At 45.3% G+C, this 20,921-nt stretch overlaps 2 protein-coding genes across 4 annotated transcripts in view; one reads left to right on the forward strand and one right to left on the reverse strand.

Moving 5' to 3' along the window:
• INPP5A (inositol polyphosphate-5-phosphatase A) overlaps positions 1 to 7,193 on the forward strand; it is a 155,318-nt gene extending 148,125 nt beyond the window's left edge. For 2 of the 3 annotated variants that reach the window (XM_030453528.1, XM_030453530.1), the window contains 3 exons: positions 4,103 to 4,171; positions 5,431 to 5,518; positions 5,613 to 7,193. In XM_030453528.1, the coding sequence (XP_030309388.1) occupies positions 4,103 to 4,171; positions 5,431 to 5,511 (150 nt within the window). In that variant the 3' untranslated portion in view covers positions 5,512 to 5,518; positions 5,613 to 7,193. The remainder of the gene's footprint in view (positions 1 to 4,102; positions 4,172 to 5,430; positions 5,519 to 5,612) is intronic. The other variant, XM_030453529.1, reaches the window with a different exon arrangement.
• Positions 7,194 to 9,784: 2,591 nt separating this feature from the next.
• Positions 9,785 to 12,123, reverse strand: NKX6-2 (NK6 homeobox 2). The gene is made up of 3 exons (XM_030453439.1): positions 11,408 to 12,123; positions 10,971 to 11,143; positions 9,785 to 10,247 (listed from the first exon to the last, which is right to left on the reverse strand). The coding sequence occupies exons 1-3, from the start codon at positions 11,820 to 11,822 to the stop codon at positions 9,999 to 10,001; spliced, it is 837 nt and encodes a 278-aa protein (XP_030309299.1). The 5' UTR covers positions 11,823 to 12,123; the 3' UTR covers positions 9,785 to 9,998.
• Positions 12,124 to 20,921: the final 8,798 nt, after the last annotated feature.

A 20,921-nucleotide genomic window follows, 5' to 3' on the forward strand; every position in this document is an offset into this window, starting at 1 on the left:
TTCAGCAGAAGCAGGCAGAGTTGATTCACTTCTGCTTGTCCTTAAATTTTCAGTTGCCTGTAGCAAATGTTTGCCAGGCTGGAGATGGCATACCATGGCAATAATAAACTGTCATATCTCCAATGCTTTACACCCCAGAATATGGATCTGTTCCTGTTAACCCACTTGAAATTACCAAAGCATGAGCTTTCTCCAGTGCTTCTTTTGGTGTCTGAGCTGCCAACACTGGCTGCCTTTCATCTCTCCTGTGCCGCTTCTGTGTTTGCCACTGCTGCACTGGGATGTACACCACAGGGTACTTGCTTTGAAGAATAACAACTGAAAACAGTAGTCCTCCATCAGTCCCCTGGTCTAGTCAACTAAACTGTAACAATGCTGCCCTACTGAGGATTCAGCACAGGTGCAAACAAAAGTGGAGGTGTTGTTCACTGAGGAGTATTGACATTAAAAGAAAAACTTGTATAGCAACAGCTTGAGGTTACCAGTGTGGTAGATTAAGGTTCCCTCTGTTGTGGTGAGAATATGTCAGATCCTAAATGGGCCAAATCTCCTATCATTGTACCCTGGACAAAGGCAGGTGGGCTCCTAACTTTGGTACACCAGTTAAGTGTCTAAATTTAGACATTCCGTTAGAGCTTTGAAAATATAGTTGTACAATGCTTTTACAATATACAGTTCATTTTGGGATTTTAGTGTATAGAGCTAAGGTAAACTTAGTGATGCTTTATCCAAGGATAAATTACCTAAATATAGTTCAGGAACCTTTCAATTTTCCTTTTCTCTTATTTTTATTCTGCTTACCCAGCTCTGCTTTCTTGCTTTCTTTGGGAACACTGCCAGCCAATTATGTGTGCCAGCTGACACTGCCTGTGTTGTCCTCTGAGCTGGAGATCCATCCTGGTTACACTGGTTATCAGTTGTTCTAAAGGATCAGGAACACACCAGGAAATATGTGTATGATATAAGGAAATCTCACCCATGCCTTCCACTCTGAGCTGAATTTTTCCAACTGTGCTAGCCATGGCCATGAGCATGATGCAAGGATGAACATGCTGTGACTTTCCAGCACTGTTGCATTGAGGATATTTTGCTGACCAGACTGTATGATTGTGTCATACATAACAGACTTACAAACCCAAAATTGCCTAAAGCCACATGTCTCTGTATTCCTGTATAGTTAATACAGTTTAATGGGAGTGAATTGCAGAAAATAATCTTTGCAAACAATTCTATATTTTATAGCTTCATGGCTTTTTTTTTCCTGTTTAAATTAATGAAACCCTTGAAACTTGTTTCCCTGGAGTCTACAACCTTGTGTTTCTTTCTCTCATCGATATTATTTATCTCATTATTAGATTGTTTGCTTTGCAGGATATAACTCACTGAAAGGCTGAGAACATTTTTTTCCATAGCTAGTCAAATTTCAATTTGATGTACTTCCTTACACATCTTAATGTGTAAGAAGTGTCTGCCTGAAGTTCTGCCTAAAATTTTAGACAATGCAAGAACTGCAGTATTTAATTAAAAAAAACCCCAACCTGAAACTCAGAGAAATGCAGGCTCTATAGTAAAATAGTAATGTCAAAATAAGTGTTATTTAAGCTTCCTATATAGAAGTATCATATGGAAAAGTGAGACTTTACCCAAAATATTACAGATAGAACCTGTGAAATTCCTACAGAACAAAGGATTAAAACCATGAAAGTGTGGCCAATGTGGGAAGATTTTTTTTTAAATTATGAATGAGGAGATTGAAGTGTACACAAAGGCTTGAAGAGTGTGAATAGTACAGAGGGGAAGGAATTCTTTCAGGTTATCTAGGGGGATATAACTTGGATATAATGGGAGAAAATTAAACGAAGGAAAACAAAGAGCATTAAAGAAGTTTGTAACTGTGAGGTCACTTATCTCAATTCTTAGTCTCTGTGGGACAGAAACCCAGTCAGTTGGGTCATTCAAAGATTACATTTTTTAAATGCATATAGTTTTCTCTCTGCAGCTTTTCATTTGCAAATTACAAGCATGCAGTTTGAGACATCTCCAGAAATGTATATGCAAAACTACAGGTATAGATAAGGCCAAACTGGCATGGTTGTTACACTCAGTGAGTCTATACCAATAAAGGAATTAGCTTATCCAGCTCAAAACCAAACTGCAGTTCTGGCCCATAAAACTTAAAGACAATAATCAGTGGAAAAGAATGCTGAGCTGATAGATGAAACAGCAAAATTACGTGAAAAAACAGTGTTTGCCATGCCACTGAGAATTTATTTGATTGCACAGCCTTTGGCGCTTTATAAGGAACTGTGTAGAAAGTGAGAGCAAGTGCTAATTAACTGATTACAGTGTTACAAATCCTTAAAATATGAGCATATATGAAATTTTTAATAATTTTTTTTGTTATAACTAGCTATGGAATATTCTTATGCAGGTAATTATTTTGCTGCATTCATTTTTCTTAGAGGCAAATAATTTATTTTTATGTCTTAGATATTCTGTATTTTATTTCAATCAAAAACTAGTGAATCTACGTTTCAATCCTCTGTAAAGGAAGGATAGTATGCACAAATTGCCACACTGTACAGTGTGTGCAGCCACACAGTAGGCATTACAGATTGTATAGACATGGGGCTGTAAACAGCTTTCATGCAACATCATCTATCATGCTATGGTCGGTTACCTCACCATCATGTTATTTTATGCTTCCTGAGCCCTAAAACACCAAAGGTTGCCCACTGCTAGGGAGTTGCGTTGATGCCTGATAGCATGAAGTAATGAATGCTCAGCCAAGTGTATATTGTTTCTGCTTGTGCGCCACTGTAATTTGTTTATCTGTCTAAAGATTATGCAGTTGAAAATTCACAATTTTATGCTGCCTTTGTAAATTATCAAGTCTCTTTTGATGAATGTATCCACACTTCCGATGGTGGTGGCATTATGATCTTGAAATATTGGAAAGTGCTCATGCATACAATGCAGAAGGTTATGTTTTTATATTTTTGGCAGACAACCATGCTATAAAGTAAATCTGACCTTAAGCTTCCTTACTGCATTAAAGATAATTCACTTTTAACTTTATAGTCCTAAATGCTACTGTTTATATGAAGTTATTGCCCAGTCAAACTTGACTGATCACAGATGAGAAAGTCTTGACTTTCACACAAAACAAATTGCCAACTAGTTTAAGGTACATCTATGATTGTGTGAAAGACTTCAGAGTGTGGATATTTAATTAGCTTATGGGAATGGTTTAGCATAATAACAAATTGTCTTGTATGGCGATGCATTTGTATTTATTCCTGGAGTATGGTGGTAGAGCACCAAAACAGAGTCTCAAGATCATGTTTATTGCAAATGGCAGAAAGATTGAGTATATTTTATTATTCACAAAGCTACAAATCCTAAAGAAGTCAGTGTGTAAGGATAAAGTTCAACAAAGAACAAAATGAAAGCAGCCCATAATGGAAACTGGAGGAATGTCATCCTTCATTTGCTGATTTTTTTTAAATCACTTCAAGCTTTTCGTGAAGAAATGTATCTCATAGAAATGCTTAAAGGGTATACTCATAAACAGTAAATAATTCGTTCACCTCTCTGAACATTTAAAATTACCAATTACCTATAAGATGAAGTGAAATGCTCTTACAAGGCAACATTGTATGTAATTCAAAAAACAGCATACAGTGCACCTAATTCAACAAAAATTGTGTGTTCTTAAAAAAAGGATTAGCCAAATGTGCTAGTTGCCCTTTGTTGGCAAAAGGATGGGATGCAGTTCTAAATGAGTCATTTATTCCATCTATCCAGGTGTTGCTCACTGAAACATCTCAAGGTCCCAGAAGCAGGGAGTAGATGCAGTTATTTTGTGAGGTTTTTTACATGTATAATTACACAAATTACTACAGGCAGTACTGGACATAAGAACTCATCCTACATGAGTCTTTGTCTGGAGAAGCCAAGAAAAGACGTGCTAATATCACTTCATTCAGAAACTGGTTTGAATTATTTGCGCAAATTACTTCTGTATTTCTTTCTGTTTCTGTAATCTGGAGAATACCTGAACTTACTGTTGGTTTTTTGTGCTGTTTTTTTTTTTAATTAGTCCGAAAATGATGAGAAGATAGTAATATATGACCACATTGGGCCAAATGTCTGCATGGGGGATCACAAGGTAATTAAATTAAACATTTTAATATTGAATCTTCTTAAGTATTTGTTATTAGGAAGGAAAAATGTATGCACTGGTTTCTGGTAATTTTACCTTGAGTCAACTATATCTCTGTCCTATTTGTAATTTAAAATGTTTAAAAGTTGAATTCAGCTGAAATCAGCCAGTATATTAGAGTAGCTACTTTTGTGAAATCAAATAAAGAAGAGGATGATGTGCACTAGAATGATACAAGATGAAGAGCAACTGTCAGTGCACTTAAACGGGTCGTGTAAAACAAAAGTATTCTCATTGGGTCATCAAAATTGCTTCCAAAACATATCTTAAATTAATTTGGTGCCTATCTGCTTATTAGTAAAATTACATATTGGCAGTTCCACTATTTAAGCAACATGTGAGAATTACATATATACCAGTTGTGAAAGAGAAGAAAAAGATAAAAGATGTGAATTTTTCAAACTTCTGTACTGAGGATACCAGATGGAAAGCTAAGTTAGAAATACAGCAAAACTGAGTATTTGCTCTCTTTGAAAAAGACTGATCAAGTAGTAGGACGTAGCCTCTCAAAGCATATATAGAAGTTATGTAAAACCTCAACTAGAAACTTGCAAAAACTTGTGAATTGTATGACAATGGTAATGATCAGTCCCAGAGACAACACTAAGGCTCTTTAATGGTCATTTGGTGATGTGTACACATGTACACACAGAAATCCAAAATCACAGATTTAGACGTATACTTCCATGGTCAGAGTTCTGGTGAAACGGAGTATTTTTTTTTTTTTATAAAGAAGGTGGCACTTACGATATTTGGTCCAGAGTCATGCAAGTCAGATGTTAAAACACAGAAGTTTACTAACTTCTCCAGTAGAATGAAAAGTTCAGTGTGTCAGAGGCTGAAGCACAGACAGTTCAGAAACAGCAGGCTTTGTTTCCTGGTGTCCAAGTCACCAGTGGACTTGCCACCAGTTTTTTAGCATGGCATTTTGAGTGGAGCTAATTCTGTGATAAAAAGGACTTCCTCTTCCCATAGAATCAATAACAAATCTTGCCTTAGATTTCAGTGGGGCCAAAGATCTGTAAGGGGACAATTTAGTTCTTTTGTGCATTTTGTAGTTATATTGATTTTTAAAAACCGCATAATTTTGTTTCCAGTCATAAAGGCATTTTTGTTGTGTTTAGTACTGACTGTAACAAACAAACAAACAAACAAAAGTTTGTATTTCAAATATGTAACTTCTATTTTTCCCTAACTTGCTGCAGCCTGTGTTCCTGTCCTTTCGAATAGCTGCTGGGGCAGGTAAACCTATTGCAAATGTGCACAAGTGTTGTGTCGTGCAGTGATGTGGTGGTAAATATCATTTTTTCCCCTTCACGTTTATATTTTCTACATCATTTCCCCTGTGTTTATTTTTCTTTTTAAAAAAATGCCAATTCTGCAACAGGAAAAAGATGCCTACGGAATGAGAAGATTTTTCCATGAAACCACACTGTAGCAAGGAGGGGAAGGAACACACATACTGTATACTGAAATACATAATCCTAACAACTGTCTTGATAAATCAAGTCCTGAGTGCCACATTCTTAGACTGCTGATCATACACTATGCTTCAGCATCTGGACTCTGTTTGAGAAAAGCCTCACATACCTCACTGTCTTGTATGTTCATATGACATCAAGTAGAAATGTGGAATTATTTTTTATATATATGTCACTATTCTGTTGCCAAAACTCAAAATAGACAGCAGAGATGTTATGTATTTTAGATTTCACAACTTTCAACTTTTAATAAGTGTTTGTCAATGTGGAAAAGCTACTTCAGCATATTATAAACTTCTAAAAGTGTCATGCGTAACATTATATATCTTTACCACTTTGGAGTTTTGTACATTGGATTGTATAGATACAGATATTGATGGTTTTAAATGGTATTTTCTTTGTTGACCAAGGCTTGTTGTGGTTTGTGTTTTAGATTTAGTTTTTCATTTTTATATTTTTTTCTCATATTATTTACTATACTGCCATGTTACATGGTTTTTGAATCACACAGCAGCTGCTTTCTATACATACGTATATGTGTGTGTATATATATGTATGTATGTGTATATATACACAGATACATAATTTATAAACCTGACCAAAACTTATGCTAAATATACTGTCCAATATGAATGCTTGAGAGTGCCATATCAGCAGTTAATGTTGGAGTCTTAGCAGGCTTAGTTAAGTGTACACCAACAATCAACATTTATATAATGAATAATATATAGCAGTGCCATCCTGGATACAGATATATAGCATACTATATAGCACATATATTAGCAGTTTCACTTTGTTACTCCTATAATCCCTTCTTTCTATGTAATATTAAGGATTGAATGTGAAGTTCTTAGCTAGGTTTGGGTGTAACTTTCCAGAATTTTGTAAACTGTTTTTGTCCATCTTTTGTTACTGTTTTATGGTGCCAAGTATTCTATATTGAAACAATAACAACACAGGAGAAGAAAATAATAGTTTGCTTCAGGTAGCAACTGTATTGGACACAGACTGTATTTATACAGTGTTAAAAAAAAAACAAGCCTACTGTAAATTTTCCTGGTTAGTAGCTCAGTGCAGCCTACAATATAATCTTGTTACGAACATTTTTCTCCTACCACTAAATACAACATTAAAAGGTGATTAGGGAGTCTGTTGATGAAACACAAATGTATGTTTTATTGATTTAATTTAGAACACTACAGAGTTCATGGACTGCGTGATGGCATTAGATTGATGCTTGATTTTGGTATAAATCACTACCACTGGAAATTATTCAATGTGTGCTTGCAGAATGCTTTCTCAACAGTACAATCTGGGTTGATATTAAGTACTGTTGCCCAAAGGGTATCTGCAGCTCTGTATTGTTATCGTGCCATGCTGCGTTATAACCACACAGTAATTCTATTTAAGCAAACTCAACTCATAACTTCGAAGGCCTTTAGAAATGAGTTCTCTGGTTCTCAAGCAATAAAACTGATCATGATGAACGTGGCTGTGTCTGTCCCTTTAACTCGGGCATTGGGAATTACAGGGAAATCACTGTAACATTTCTTATTAATGAGTTATCTTTTAATCTCTTGCCAATTAACAGTTATCTTTCTCATGAAAACCTGTATAACAGAACACAGTTCGGGTGTTAATCAAAACACAAAACAAGCTGAGGAAAAGGCATTTAGGAGCTTGTCTTGCAGTGCTAATGCACTGAGAGTAATAGAACTTTATGAGCTATTCATGAGATGCCGGTCACCAGCAGTTCAGTAAATATGCCACCATAAACTCCTTCGTGATTATCTCTGCTTTTAGAAAAAAGTACATACAGCCTTCTTTGGTCCCGGCTGCAGCCTGTTAGGGGTCAACTCACCCGAGCTGTGAACTGTGAGACCATCAACTAACCGCAGCTGGAGCCGTCAGGCACAGGTGACCCGGCACGGTCGTTTGTTGAAAGAGTCTCGAATTTAACCCTCAGAAATTCATGAAGCGCGACTTTAGCATTTAGCCCAAATCCAGAGGGCTTACCCGGGAGGTGTGGGGTGAGCTGAGCAGCGGGGACGTTCCCAGGTAGGGCCACTGCCCGATTCCCCCCGCTGAAGCCTCCGGGCAGCCGCGGCCTCGCCCCGGACCCGGGCCACCGGCAGCCGGAGGCGTTCCTGAGGTACGAGGGGCTCATCACTGACTGTGGATCTCGAGCTCCTGGGGGCCAGGAGCAGGTGTGATCAATCCGGCTTTCAAGTGCGGATGGTTTTTTTTAATCCCATTTTCCCTCAGAAGCCAGGAAACCGGCTCTGGTGTTCGCCACGGCTCAAGCTTCCTATCTCAGTGTGTTCAAAGCGGACATGAAGATTAATTCCTAAACTTAATTTACTCCGTCTTCTTCCAACCCGCAACTCTCAGTGAGTAACAACTTGCAGGACCTCTTGGGGAAAAAACCTCATCCCTGACAGAAATATGTGAGCGAAACGAACCAGAGCGAGCGCAGGCCCGGAGTGCCGGCACCAGGCTCCCGGGTTGGGACACCGCGGGGCGGCTGCGCGGCGGGGAGGCCCCGGCCCGGCCCCGGGACCACCGAACAGGCCAGACCACGAACCGGAGCAGGCTCCGCGGACCCTTCCCGCAGTGGGAACCGCCCCGACGCCGCTCGGGGCAGCTGCGCCGCGAATAAAGAACCCCAGCAGAGCCGCTACAGCAGCAGCTGCGGGTCTCGCTCCTGCTCCTTGGGGCTTGGCTCTGCCAGGAAGGGTCGGGCGGCGGTCCCTGGTGCCACCGGCCGGGATCACTGGGCCGACCTGGCGCTACAGGGCTTCGGCCTAGCCACTGCCCGGAGCGCCCGGGCTGCCCCGTCCCGCTGGGCAGGAATGCAGCGGGGCCGGGCCATAGCAAGGTCGCTGCGTTTACTCAGGTTGCGAAGTAGTAACTGAGTCGCTGAAAGAAATTCTCATTTATTAGAAAAAAACAAAAACAAAAAAACGGCTTGCCAACGGAGCTGGCTTGCACATAACCGGCCTCGCATATGCCTGAGAGGGTAAAAGCAGAACCTTGGCCGGCTCGGGGGCATTTCGTCGGCTGCTTAATTACCTGTGTCTCGTTTTGGGCCCGCTGCTGCAGTGCCTGCGAGCTGAGGCTTGTGTTTCCAGGAGCTCGGCGGGAAGGTGAGGAGACAGACCGTGCTTGTAGAATCTGTTAAGCTCAGAAGATTGCGGGGTTTTTGCGACTGCCGGTGTCCAGGTCAGCGCATGGGACTTGTCCCAGCCCGTCCTCTCTCCTGTTTGTGCCCGCCACGGACTTGGCCCCCGCACACGGCAGGTCGAAGGCTGCACCTTCAGCCCCGTCTCTTTCATTTTCTGGGGGGGGGGGGATGAAGGGAAGGAGATGTCCCAGATCTCAAGTTCCCGTGGGGCAGCAAGCTGTCCTCGGGGGTAGCAATCTTCCACCCGCACCTAGGGCTCGCCCTGCTCCACCAGCTGGGAGCCGCTGCCGGCGCGAGGCGAGGACAGGCGACAGGCTGGCGTCCCCAAAAATTTCGGCCCCTGGACGAGCGAAGCGAAAGGCAGAGATCAACCTGCAACAGGTAGGGTAAACCCTCTGGCCTGCGCCTCCCTGACTAATACCCGCGAAGCGGGAGCGAAGCCTCCCCCAGCCCAGCAGCGTTCCCCCGGCCGCCCCCGGGCCTCCACAAAGGGGACCAAAACCGAATAATGCGGGAAGAAAGTCGCTTGAAAGAGAAGCTTGTTAAATAATTTATTGATTTATACAAACTCTTTCCAGAGACATTTCCTCCCCCTGTAAAATCAAATTACCTTTTTTCTCTCTTCCTTTTTTGTGTTGTTTTCGCTTTTTATATTATTAAGCATAAAATCCAGAGGCAGAAGAAATCAAAACGCCAAAACACTGATTAGAAGGAGTGAAAGAAAACCGCCCTTTTTACACTAGAAATATACATCACAAAAATCTGAAATTTACTATATACAAAGTGGCTGAGTTTGGAATTCGTGACCCATACAAAACGTAACAAAAACGATTGTTAGGAGCAGGAAATTGGCAGGAAGGCAAAAAGAGGAGTAAGACCTTAAAGGGGCACAAAACAAAACCTTAAAAGTTGGAAAAATTCCTCTGAAATTTACATCGATGAGAAGGAAAATAATTTCATAACTTATTCTGTAAAAAATATATACATTTAACATACATCTTGGGCTGTACAACACACCACTTTAAACATCCAGTTACAATTTGTCTCTCACGGTGCCCACCACAGCGGCTCGCCTGGCTGCCTGCAGCTGCAGTAGATGCCCGTACCCTCACAAGGTGTCCGAGCTGGTGCTGCAGGGGCTGACGAGGGACAGGTTCGTGGACTTGTGCTTTTTCAATAGCCTCGTGATTTTTTCATCGTCTGAGTTGGGGTCCAGGGGCTTGTTGTATTCATCGTCATCCTCATTCTCCGAGCTCTCCTTCAGCTTCTCCGTCTCCGAGTCGTGCTTCTTCTTGGCTGAGGCCATCTCCGCTGCATGCCGCTTCCGCCATTTGGTCCTTCTGTTCTGGAACCAGACCTGGACACCGGCACCGGGTACAGCTCAGCTCGCTGTCCACCCGACAGCGGGACCGGACCAGTCGCCCTTTCCCTTCCCCTCCCTCCCACCAGCAGTGCAGGGGTCCTGGGGCAGCGCCAGAGCAGGGGGGGCAGAAGGGCCGCGGGGCACCCGGCAGCACTAGGGAAGGGGGGGTGGGGGGACACGTTTGGGTCACCCGCCCCGTTCCTCGGGGGGTGTCACCAGCCGGAGTTGTGCAACAGTAAAACCGGCGGTTTCATGGCACAATCATCTCTTGAAAACAGAATTCAGTGGGCAGAAAAATCAGAATTTTGGGCTCCCAGTGCACCGCAATGCTTCAGTGCACCTAAAGTCCGTGATAAAAATTATATGTGCAAATGCAAGCTAAATTTATGCCAGTTATTTGACACAGTATCCGTTGAAAACGTTTACCTGCAGAGTGCTTTTGGAGTTTGGTTTGCGGTACGTTTGGCGGTTTTTTTTCCCGAATGTATATTAGACCTCTTAAATCGTTTGCAGCACAAGTAACTGTAAAACTAAAATAAGCTGCGCAAAAATTTGCCTAAGATCTATCCAATAACTAAATGCAGGTTAAATTATATTTGACCGTAAAAAAAAAAAAAAAAATCCCTGTTCGGTTTTAGTTTTCATGGTCGCTGATAATTACTGCTAAAGTAAAACGTGACAGCACTGCCCTGGCGGTAGAACCCCACGGAAACCTACCTTCACTTGGCTCTCGGTCATCCCTAGGGAATAGGCAAGGCGGGCTCTCTCCGGTCCTGCCAAGTATTTCGTCTGCTCGAAGGTTTTCTCCAAAGCAAATATCTGCTGCCCAGAGAAAGTCGGTCGCGAGTGTTTCTTCTTGCCGTCCTTGTCTAAAACCATCCCCGTTTGAGCTGAAAGCGGAGGAAAAACAGGTTCGTCAGAGACGGGGTCGGCACCGGTGCCAGCTGGGGCCCAGCGCTAAGCAGGCTGCGGCCCGGTGTCCGCCGGGACGCCGGCGGTCCTAGAGCAGGATCCGGTCCGGGGACATTCGGGAGCCGAGGGGACCGGGACCGGCACCGCCTCCGGCGGTCCTGTCTGCCGCGCCCGCCGCCTCCGCCGACCCGAGCCGTCCGCCCCGTCCACCGCGTTCCCGGCTAGGAACCGGCCCAACTTACCAGGACAGGCGAGACGGGGATCCCTCCAGGGAGAGCCCTGCACCACTCCCGGCCAGAAAATGGGCGGCCGGCCCGGAAGCTCCGCCAGCGGTTTCGGGTAGCGGGAGACGGCGGCAGGATTGAAGTACATCCCGGCTGAGGCCGCCAGCCCGTTGATGCGGGGCAGCCCGCCCAGCAGGTTGCTGGCGGAGCCCACGGGCCGACCCAGGATGTCGCTTATACCGTGCGGCGTCCCCAAGGGGAGCTGCGTGTTCAGTCCGCCCAGAGCTGGTGCCTTGAAGCCGGAGGGGTTCTGCAGGGTGTAGGGGAAGAGAGAGGTCTTCATCTCGGCCATGTTGTGCAGCGCGGCCAGCGGCGTACTGCTGAGGACGAACGCGCTCTGGCGATTAGCATCCATCTGCCCCACCGCTAACATTTGCGGTCATCAAGGAGCGCGGGTCCTCCTCCCTCCACGTTAGCAGCTGCTCCGCGGTCACCTCGCGCCAAGCGGGACGGTATCTGCTCGGGCTGTGCCTTCAGAGCAACAGTAAGTACCAAAGTTTTCTGGGCGCAGAAAACCCCAGCGCTTCTCCGCCCGCCCCCAGAACTCGGCGGCGCGCACCACGAATTTCCAGGCTGGAGCACAGAAAAAGCGCAATCGGGGCACCACGGCAGAACCGGCAGATCTGGAGTCCTGGGAAGAACAGCCCCCTCGGTCCGTGGGATCCGGCTGGAGGGGGGGGGGGGGGAAATCTGAGGGGATGAGTGCGAGACTGGGCTGGGTCCGCGCCTCGGCTCGGGCGCGTGTCCCGGCGGCGGCCGTGGGACGCTCCGCGCCGCGCCCCCGGGCGCAGATAACCGCGCGGGCACCTGCCAGCCCTGCGCCCATTGGGTGGCCGCCTCCCCGCGCCGCCTCCGCTGCCCAATCGCCGGGCAGTGAGGGCCACCACCCCGACACGTCACGGCCGTGGGAGTGCGCGGAGGCGCACGTGGCCGCGCGGCGGCGACCGAAACCCACCCGTGCGGCGCCCGCCGGGGTCAGCTGCCCGGGTCACCCCCGCCCCTCTCCCGCAGCACTGGCCCGGCTCGGCCCTCACTGGGCCGTGGGACCCACCACTGAGCTCTGCGGGCCTCTGGGAGTACTGCCCACCCGTGGGGTCGCCGGACACTGCCTCGGGGCGGGAGGACGGCGTTCTTCCCGGACCGGTCGATGTGTCGGGTAACCGATTCCGCTTGGAGCTGCGCGCCAGCTCTTCCTTCTGCGTTAGGGTGCGTCTTTAAAGTTGCCGGCGTGCCCACGGAACGGCCGCGTTACATGTTGCCGGTTTGAAACGCTCCGGCCCCGGAGGGATGCCTCCCTCCGGATACGGCGGACGCGGGTAATCAAGCCCCTATCTTTAAACGAAAAAATGGCTTTTACTTCATCGCGGAACGAACTTCGTTCGCACAAGTAAAATTTCCACAAGTATTATTCTCAATCGAAACATGCTTAATGTCAAGAGAAGAAGAGAACAGATTCGAGATTCTTAGATAAAATAATGCCGGAAAAGGGGGTTAAATCGCGTTCTTCGCCTTACAGCCGCCTTCTACCGTTTTTTGTTGTTAACCAAGGAAAATACTATCCACAAGTGCGGAATTAAAACTTTTCGAAATGTTCACAGAGTAAACATGAATCGACTTCATCGTATCGAACAATTGTTAAATGCGCGGATTTTGGGTGTGGTTTTGTCCATCGGCAGAACTGTTCACAAGTGAACGTGGTTTCGTTTAACCTGAAACAAAAGCCCCGATGTGAAAGTAAGTTTAAGAATCGATTATTCGGGGTTGGTCAATAATCTTTATTTTCAGTCGCTGTAAGAGCCTGTGCCATGTAATATGCATTCTTGCAAACAGCCTATTATATAAACGCGAGATTAAAACCGGTGCTGCTCTAAAGAAGGTTTTGATAAGCGACTTCATTGCTTTTCCCCCAGTCAGTTGTAGGCGACAGCAACAAAGGCGGCAGTAACGGGTTTATCCTGCTCCCTTGACTAAGCTCCATCAGCTCCGTCCACTCTCCTTTCTGCAACTCCCGCCTGCACTAGGAAGAAGCTGGGGATGCCTCCCGCGCTCTGCTCCTCCGCACTCGCGCGGAGCTGCTGAAGGTGACCCAGCGAACCCAGGAGCCCGCGGACCCACCCGCACCGCCCCTTCCCGGGGTCGTCTCGATCCCTGTCTGCCGGTGCCTCCTCCAGGTCGCACAGCTGTAGAGCTCCTGCTTCGTGCGGCTCTCCCGCCAGGCACCCCGCGGGTTTTCCCCGTCTGAACACGAACTCCAGCCCTGGCCGCTATGGCCCTCACCCGGACACTGCGCACCGCCTCCGAGCGGCCGCTCGCGAAGGAGCAGCCCCCGCCGGGACTCCGCTGCCGTGCAGGGACGATGGAGCAGGGTAAGAGCACGGCCTCCACTGCACTCCCGGCCGCCCAGGCGGGCTCATTTGCAGCCCTGGGAGGGCGGCTGGGCGGCGGAGGTGGGCCGGGGCCGCAGCGGAGGGAGCTGTGCCCGGGCAGGCCGCCCCACCGCTTGCCCGCTGCGAGGTGGCAGCGGAGAGCGCCTTGCTTCCCCGGGACACTGGAGAGCGTCTGTGTCTGCGTCCCGCCTCTTCCCGCAACTGCGGGACGCTTTCGGTGCCGGCCGCAGCCAGGGGCGTGCCGGGACCCGACGCGCGGTACCCCAGTAACCCCGGTGTCTCCGGCGGTGCGCGGCTCTCCGAGACCCGCAGCCCCGGCAGCAGCCGGCTTCCAGCAGCGCGGCTTCGTGCCGGCGGCCCGTCCGGTAAGTCCCCAGGCGCGGATCCTCCGGTAGCCTTCCCTTCCCGTCCTCTGGGTTGAAACTCGAGCTAAAACAAGTGCTCTGGGGCCTGCCAGTAATTTGTATCTGTCATCAGTGACTATTGTTGCACATTAATGTTTGTCCTGTACATTGATTTTCCTGCAATCTAATATCCCCATTTTTCTAGGTGACAATATGTGGGGTTTATCTCCGCAGCCCCCGCAGTGTGATAAAACAGCTTCAGCGGCTTTTCTTCTGTCCCTCTGACGGCGGGAGAGGGGGAGGAGGGTGGCTTGGGAGGGGCACTGAAAGGGCCCGCTGCCTGCAGCGGAGACCGTTTTGTCAGAGGACTTCTTAGTGGAAACAAATGGGTTTGGGGCGTCTCTGATTAATCGCACTGCAGGTAAGGGCCCTCGGACGGATTAACCCGGGAGCATTCAAGCCCTCTCCAGAGTGCGGACATTTCTCTAGACGCCACTTCACAGAGGTTAATTTGGTCGCCGGGAATCGGGCCCAGGCCCCAGCCGTGCCGGTTTTACTTGGCCGGGTCTGTCCCACCGTCCCCGGTGCGGCGCGGCCGTGCCCCGCCGCGGCTGACGGCACCCCCTGGCGGCCCCGGGCGGAGGTGGCGGCTAGGTGCGCAGATCAGGCCGGGCCGGGCCGGGCCTTCCAGCCCCCCTGCCCGCCGTGCTCGGTCCGCCGCTCTCCACCGGTTTCGAACGGAGGATGGGGGCACCTCTCCGCTGCTCTCGGACTGATTGTCGTTTTTCTCCGGGAGCGCTGAGGTGATGTCCGGCCTCTCGTAGCCCCGGGGCTCGATGAGGTTGTGCGCGTGCCTCCGCCTGGCCTGCGGCGGGAACACGGGGAATCAGTGTGTGTTTATTGGGCTGCTCTTGGTGGTAAAGGTAGTGTTTTATGAGCATATTTGGATGCAGTTCCACCTTGGGCAGAGGATTAATCCCACCGTTTAAAAAATAATGAGCATTTTGGTTTGCCTCTGGGATGAGTAGCCTTTTTGAAAAGGACAGGGAAGCAAAACTGAGATTAGTAACATCAAATCAACCAAGACTTGTGCATTCCAACATATTCAGAACGAAGTATTGTGGTACACTGTCGAATATTAAATACTACAGTACAGATAACCTCACACGTTCTGCTTCACCTTCCAGTACTTTTTGTCATGCATATGGCCAAGGTACCTTTTCTTGTTGCTTCTGTGCAGCTGAAAATGGCTGAGGGGTATGTGCTAAAAGAAAATAAACCATGAGTAGGTACAATCTGGCTTACATTTAGTGGCTGTAAATGCATGTGCCTTCTGCCTCAGTTGATGGACTATAAAGTGAGATGTGCAGTACATGACAGCATTCCCAGCATATGCATTGTACATATTAACCCAAAGTGCATCTATAAGGATCTGTGTCAAAATAATGACTGTGGAAGGGGGCACTCAGGGAAGTTCTCTGCACAGGCTTCTTTTTCTGAATTGTTGTGGTGGAGGTAGGAGGGAAAATGGTGTTGCTGCATGCAATTACTTAGAGCCTTAGTGATAAGGGAGCAGGAAAATCCGTGAAGGTCTGTAATCATGCCATCTGCCTATGTTCCTATTGCTTCTGCACAGTATACATAAAGACATGCTTGTGTTTAAGAATGGAGTGTTTGGGGCTAATAATGTAGTCACTAGAAAACAAAATCATTTTAGACTAGATGATTCCTGCTGGAGCATCTTCACAGGATGATATATGTTCTGGGAAAGGCTATACTTAATATTTTTCATTATGATCCTTGGCAAAAAAAATAGGAATACACTAGTGGTGCAGAGCTAAAAGTCTTCATCAGTTTACAGTATCACACAAGAGAAATTGGATGACCTTGAGAACAACGTAACAGAAATGTAAAGAAATTTAAAAATGCAAAAAAATGAAGTTACTGCCTTAGAGGAGTATGGGACTATAGTAGTATTGTACTTAGGGGCAAAAAAATTCAAAACAACATTTCCTATAGCTGTGGCAGAAATTAGGCTCTCACATTTAGGAGAGAGATTTGCAGATTATTTTTTTCCCACGGGCTAGAAATTTTAGAGGATAATTCTGTGATGGTGCATGCCCAGCCACTTTGGCAGAGCTGACCATTTAGGTCATTGTTAGGACCATTTAGTACCTGTTGTCTGTTGGCTTGAGTTTGCAGGCTATGTGTAGAAAATCAGTTATCATGCAAGGAATTTTAAAATTTGGGAAATTGCTTTACCTCTCAAACTCTTATTTTCTGTTTCCACTTGTTTCTTTACCTGCAGGGCCTAGTGTAGTCTGTATTTTTACAGCCTTCTAATACAGTGCTCTTAATTAAATCCTTCATTTGGAGTATTGTATTACATGGCCCTATAAATAAAGCCAACTGGGCACTTGTTTAGTCTTCAGTTTGTTCTATAACATTATTTTTGTGAGGCTGGAAGGAATCTTTTCCTAAATCTTATATTATTCTTATGCTTCACAATAAATCATTACAGAGTTTCAGTACTAAAAGCTAGTTATCTGCAGTGACATTTAAGCCTGGAATTCCTAGTTGGAAAGTTTGTAGTTTTGTGTCCTTTGCCAGTGATACTTGGGAATTAATTATACTGTGTTAAGAAACTCTGCAAACTGTCTTACAGCTGAGGGACACAGTCCCCCCCCCCCATAGGATTAAGTCTCTGTCCTGTGCTGTAGAATTGAATAAACCACTCTGTAACAGATTTTATGATCTGTTGCCACCCTTGTGAGCTGTTACAGAATTAGAGAACACCTGTGCATCATCACCAGGCTGCAGCAGTGGGCTCCTCCGGTGGGTGGGCTCCTCTGCAGGCCTCGCTGGGCCCGAGCCCCACACCTGGGCCCGAGCCCCACACCTGGGCCCGAGCCCCACACCTGGGCCCTCCCGCCCACCCCCTGACCCGGCCGGCAGCCCCCAAGCCCAGCTCTGGCCTTTGTTCCTGCCAGCCTGGTTCAGAAGTTGTGGGGTCGATTCTGCTCAACCGGAATCTTGCCCACGGCGCACCCGGCCCCGGCCCCGCCGGTCTCTCAGCCCGCTGACCCTCGGCAGCCGCTTGTGACTGACGGAGCCCGCCAAGGCCAGAGGAGCGCCCAGAAGCTCTGCCGGGGTAAGTCCTGCCTGCCATGGAACCAAGCGTGGTTGCAAAGCTAAGGGAGATTCGTTTAGCTCCACACAAAGCATGCTGTGTCTGAAAGCGGTGTCTTTCCTAAAACAAGTCTGTTAGAGGATGAAAAGCTTTCTCGTGGGTTGTTCTGTTGGCAATGTACTTCAAGTTCATTGTCAGAGATTTCTGTTTAGTGGTTATCAGCATTAGTTCTGCTCCATCTGAGTGACACATGAGACACGAGTTGTGTCTCATGAGAGAACCTCTTAACCATAACAAGGTGGGCAGCATTTTCTTGTCTGAATGTCCTCAAAATGAAGGGCTTTTCCTGCCCCAGCAACACTGATTTGCCAGTGTGGCTTCCAGCAGCAGATCACTGCTGTTGATTAAGTTCCCAGATCACTGGTTATAATTTTTTTTTTTCCCTGTCTGGGAACCTAGTTCTACCTGTTGCTTTTCTTCTGCCAATGGCTTAGATAATTCTTAGTATTCAGAATTTTTCCTTCTAGGCCAAGTCAGACGTGTCTGTCAGTTCCTCCCCCCTTTCCTTCTTCCACCAGGGCTGTGTTTTCCTACTTGTCTCCTAATAGTGTATCCTTTTAATGAGAGAAGGCTACAAGTTACTCTTTCTAAGTGAGATAAGCCCTTGTGAGCTGTATTTTATCTAACCAAGACTGGGAAATCGTTTGCCCTTATTTGTATTAAACAGATGTATATACTTTACCGCAAGTCATTAGTGCTATAAAGAGATTGCCTTCCTATTGATAGCCTAGATGGGGGAATTCAGGAGTAAATTGCCAATAAATAAAGGGTATGCTTGTAAGCACTATCGATTCTCTCTGAGCCCAGACTAGTGTTTTTTTAGTAAAACTCTTCCTGAATGTGCAAGTGAGGTTAAAAAAAAAAAAAAAAGTAATTAGTGATTACTGAAAGGAGGGATGGGGATGACTTCAGGTGAGAAGTTTACATTGGTTTTCTTTTTGGGGTACAGTCTGTAAAGATAGCCGTGAAAAATGTAACAGCAATTCTTCTGGCCACCCTCAGAAATCCTGGTGGCAATCATTACACGATGAAAGGATCAGCAGAACACTTCCTGTGATAGGAGAGTTTCCCAAATCACCATGTAAGGAATACATAGTATCATTTGCACAGGAAAATTAAAGTTGTGTGGGACTATAATTCCTTTTGTCTGGATTTTGGAATTGTTGAGTTGTTTGTGTGCTAGTGGCTAGACATTAAGTGACACTTCAGCAGTGGGTATGGGGAGGGACCAGAGTGTGGTTATAAGCTGAGGAGTAGCAGTTGGGTCCTTCCAGTATGAGCTGGAAGAACAGTAGATTAGTCAGGTCCGTAGTGCTTTCTCTGTTTTGTGAGTGTCTTCTACGTTCATCCAGCTTGCTGGAAATTAATATTTCTTACAGAGCTGTCTTTCTAGAAAAGACAATAGGACAGAATTGGGTGGACGGCAGGACAAAGCAATGCTGCAGTGTATTCTCTGCTGAAGCCATATTCAGTTGATATGATTCCCATAATTTTCTGTGTGCACCTACTCCATAATGTAATTGGTATTTGTAAGATGAGAGGCCATTTCTTTAAGAGTATCTTGATAGGATAACAGTCATTATAATCTTCCAGAATCTTTGGCAAACCTTTTAGTTATTGTTGATTAGAGGATTCTTATGGTGATATGTTAATCTTCCTCGCATTTATTTAAAAAGACATTATTCAGTGATAAATGCTAGGCATCCTGCAGCCATTTAATTATGTTATATGTGATACTGAAATTATTTGAAATGTGGTGAAGTAGTCCATCTCTAAAAAAAAATCATTTTATATATCTGCTCTTAGTAACAAAAAGGTTTTACTGAACTAGTTCACAATAAAGACTTCCTACATTTTCAGAAAACTGATTCCTTCAGACTATAATTCTTCTATAAGGGTGAAAATGCAATTCATCACCAGAGATTAAACACTAGGAAAATATTTTTGGCAATGACAGCCTTTGGGAGGTGCACTAACAATGACAGTATAATTTCAGAAAGTTTCGGGTTATATAACAAATCTATTGCATACAGTTTTATTTATGCAATTTTCCTCACTATTAGGCCAGAATATGTAGAAATCATATCAAATATGAGAAATTATACACCATCTCTTGGTTGGCTTTGGTTGTTTTTTTGTTGCTCTTTTTGTCTGTTTGTTTTGTTTTGTTTTTAAACACATAGGAGCTTTTCACAACAAAAGCCAACACACAGAATTTATTACATCTTTTCTCTTCTGGTTTTCTTCTCTGGATCTCTTCTATCTGTCTTTGTTCCTATAATTCATGATGAAGTTATTTAAGATTTTTTTGGGTGCTTTGTTAGATTCTTCCACAGATATTAAAAAATGAAAAAAGAATGCTTTTTAAAAATCAGGAGCTGTCAAGACACTCAAGCAAAGAGCCTTCCTTAAATAGATAAATAAATTCTGCTTATGCTGTGCTTTGCATTCCTGTGCAACTTTTTTCCATATTCATTCAGCCTGCTGAAGATTAGTGTTATTTACAGAGCTCTGCTCCTAGAAAAGACAACAGGACAGAATTCAATTTACACCACCTGGGGGCACTGTAATACTATTTCACTTAGTTTTAAAGAAAAATACAAAAGCATAGTGTTTGAAATGGTCTCTGGGTTCATTCCTCTCATATTTACTATCAACATCTAGAACATGTGTGCCACTGAAATGAATGAAAATCGGTTTTAAAAAATAGATATGTTGCTGTCAGCAGGTATCTTGGAAACAAGGTCATCAGTCTCTCATGTCACTAATATTGTTTCTTTGTACTTACAGTAGGATGATGATAATTTTAAGTGCAATGTTGTTATTATTTTGAATTATGTTACTAGTGTGGCAGTGACTGCCATGTGCCTGTCTGTGTTGCGGTTTTAGCTGCTTACACTTGCTGCCACTTGTCTGTATCCAAAATAGTGCAGGGCTGGTGTAAAAGCACAAGATGATGCTGTTGTGCTCATGTACTTGCACCACTGAATCAGAGTGTGACAAAGTGAGAAACAAGAGAAGTAAAAAGCTCCTTATGTGTACACTTTTGATTTTCCTAACTTTGGCAGTCTTTGCCAGTTTTACCTTCTGTCACTCATTTGCTACAGTGCCACCTCTCTTTTCTGCTTGTCATATGCAAATGTCTTTTGGTATTGTGGCAAGTACTGATATACTTGAGAGATCAAAACCCTTTTGCAAAACTCCAGAGTGGTAGTTGAGGATAGGAAATACAAAGGTACAGATGCAGCAATACAGATGTCCTGTATACTTTAATCTTATTTCTTAGCTCTGAATAATCTTTTAGGAGGAAACACTCCATGTCTGATTGCAAGTATTTATTGAATGAAATAAATGGTAATGCAGTCTTATTCCTAGCAGATTTTCTATAGGTGATATTAGCAAACACTTGAGATGAGATACTGTATTAGCATGGAACAATTTTTTTTTTTCACATGTACACTCTATATGTAAAATCATGAGGCTTAACTTCACTTTGACACCAGCACTTTCTATTCTCTCATATGCCAAATGACCAATACTTTTTTTTTTTC

The sequence above is a fragment of the Calypte anna genome, chromosome 6 (genome assembly GCF_003957555.1).
Source record: "Calypte anna isolate BGI_N300 chromosome 6, bCalAnn1_v1.p, whole genome shotgun sequence".
Classification (NCBI taxonomy): domain Eukaryota; kingdom Metazoa; phylum Chordata; class Aves; order Apodiformes; family Trochilidae; genus Calypte; species Calypte anna.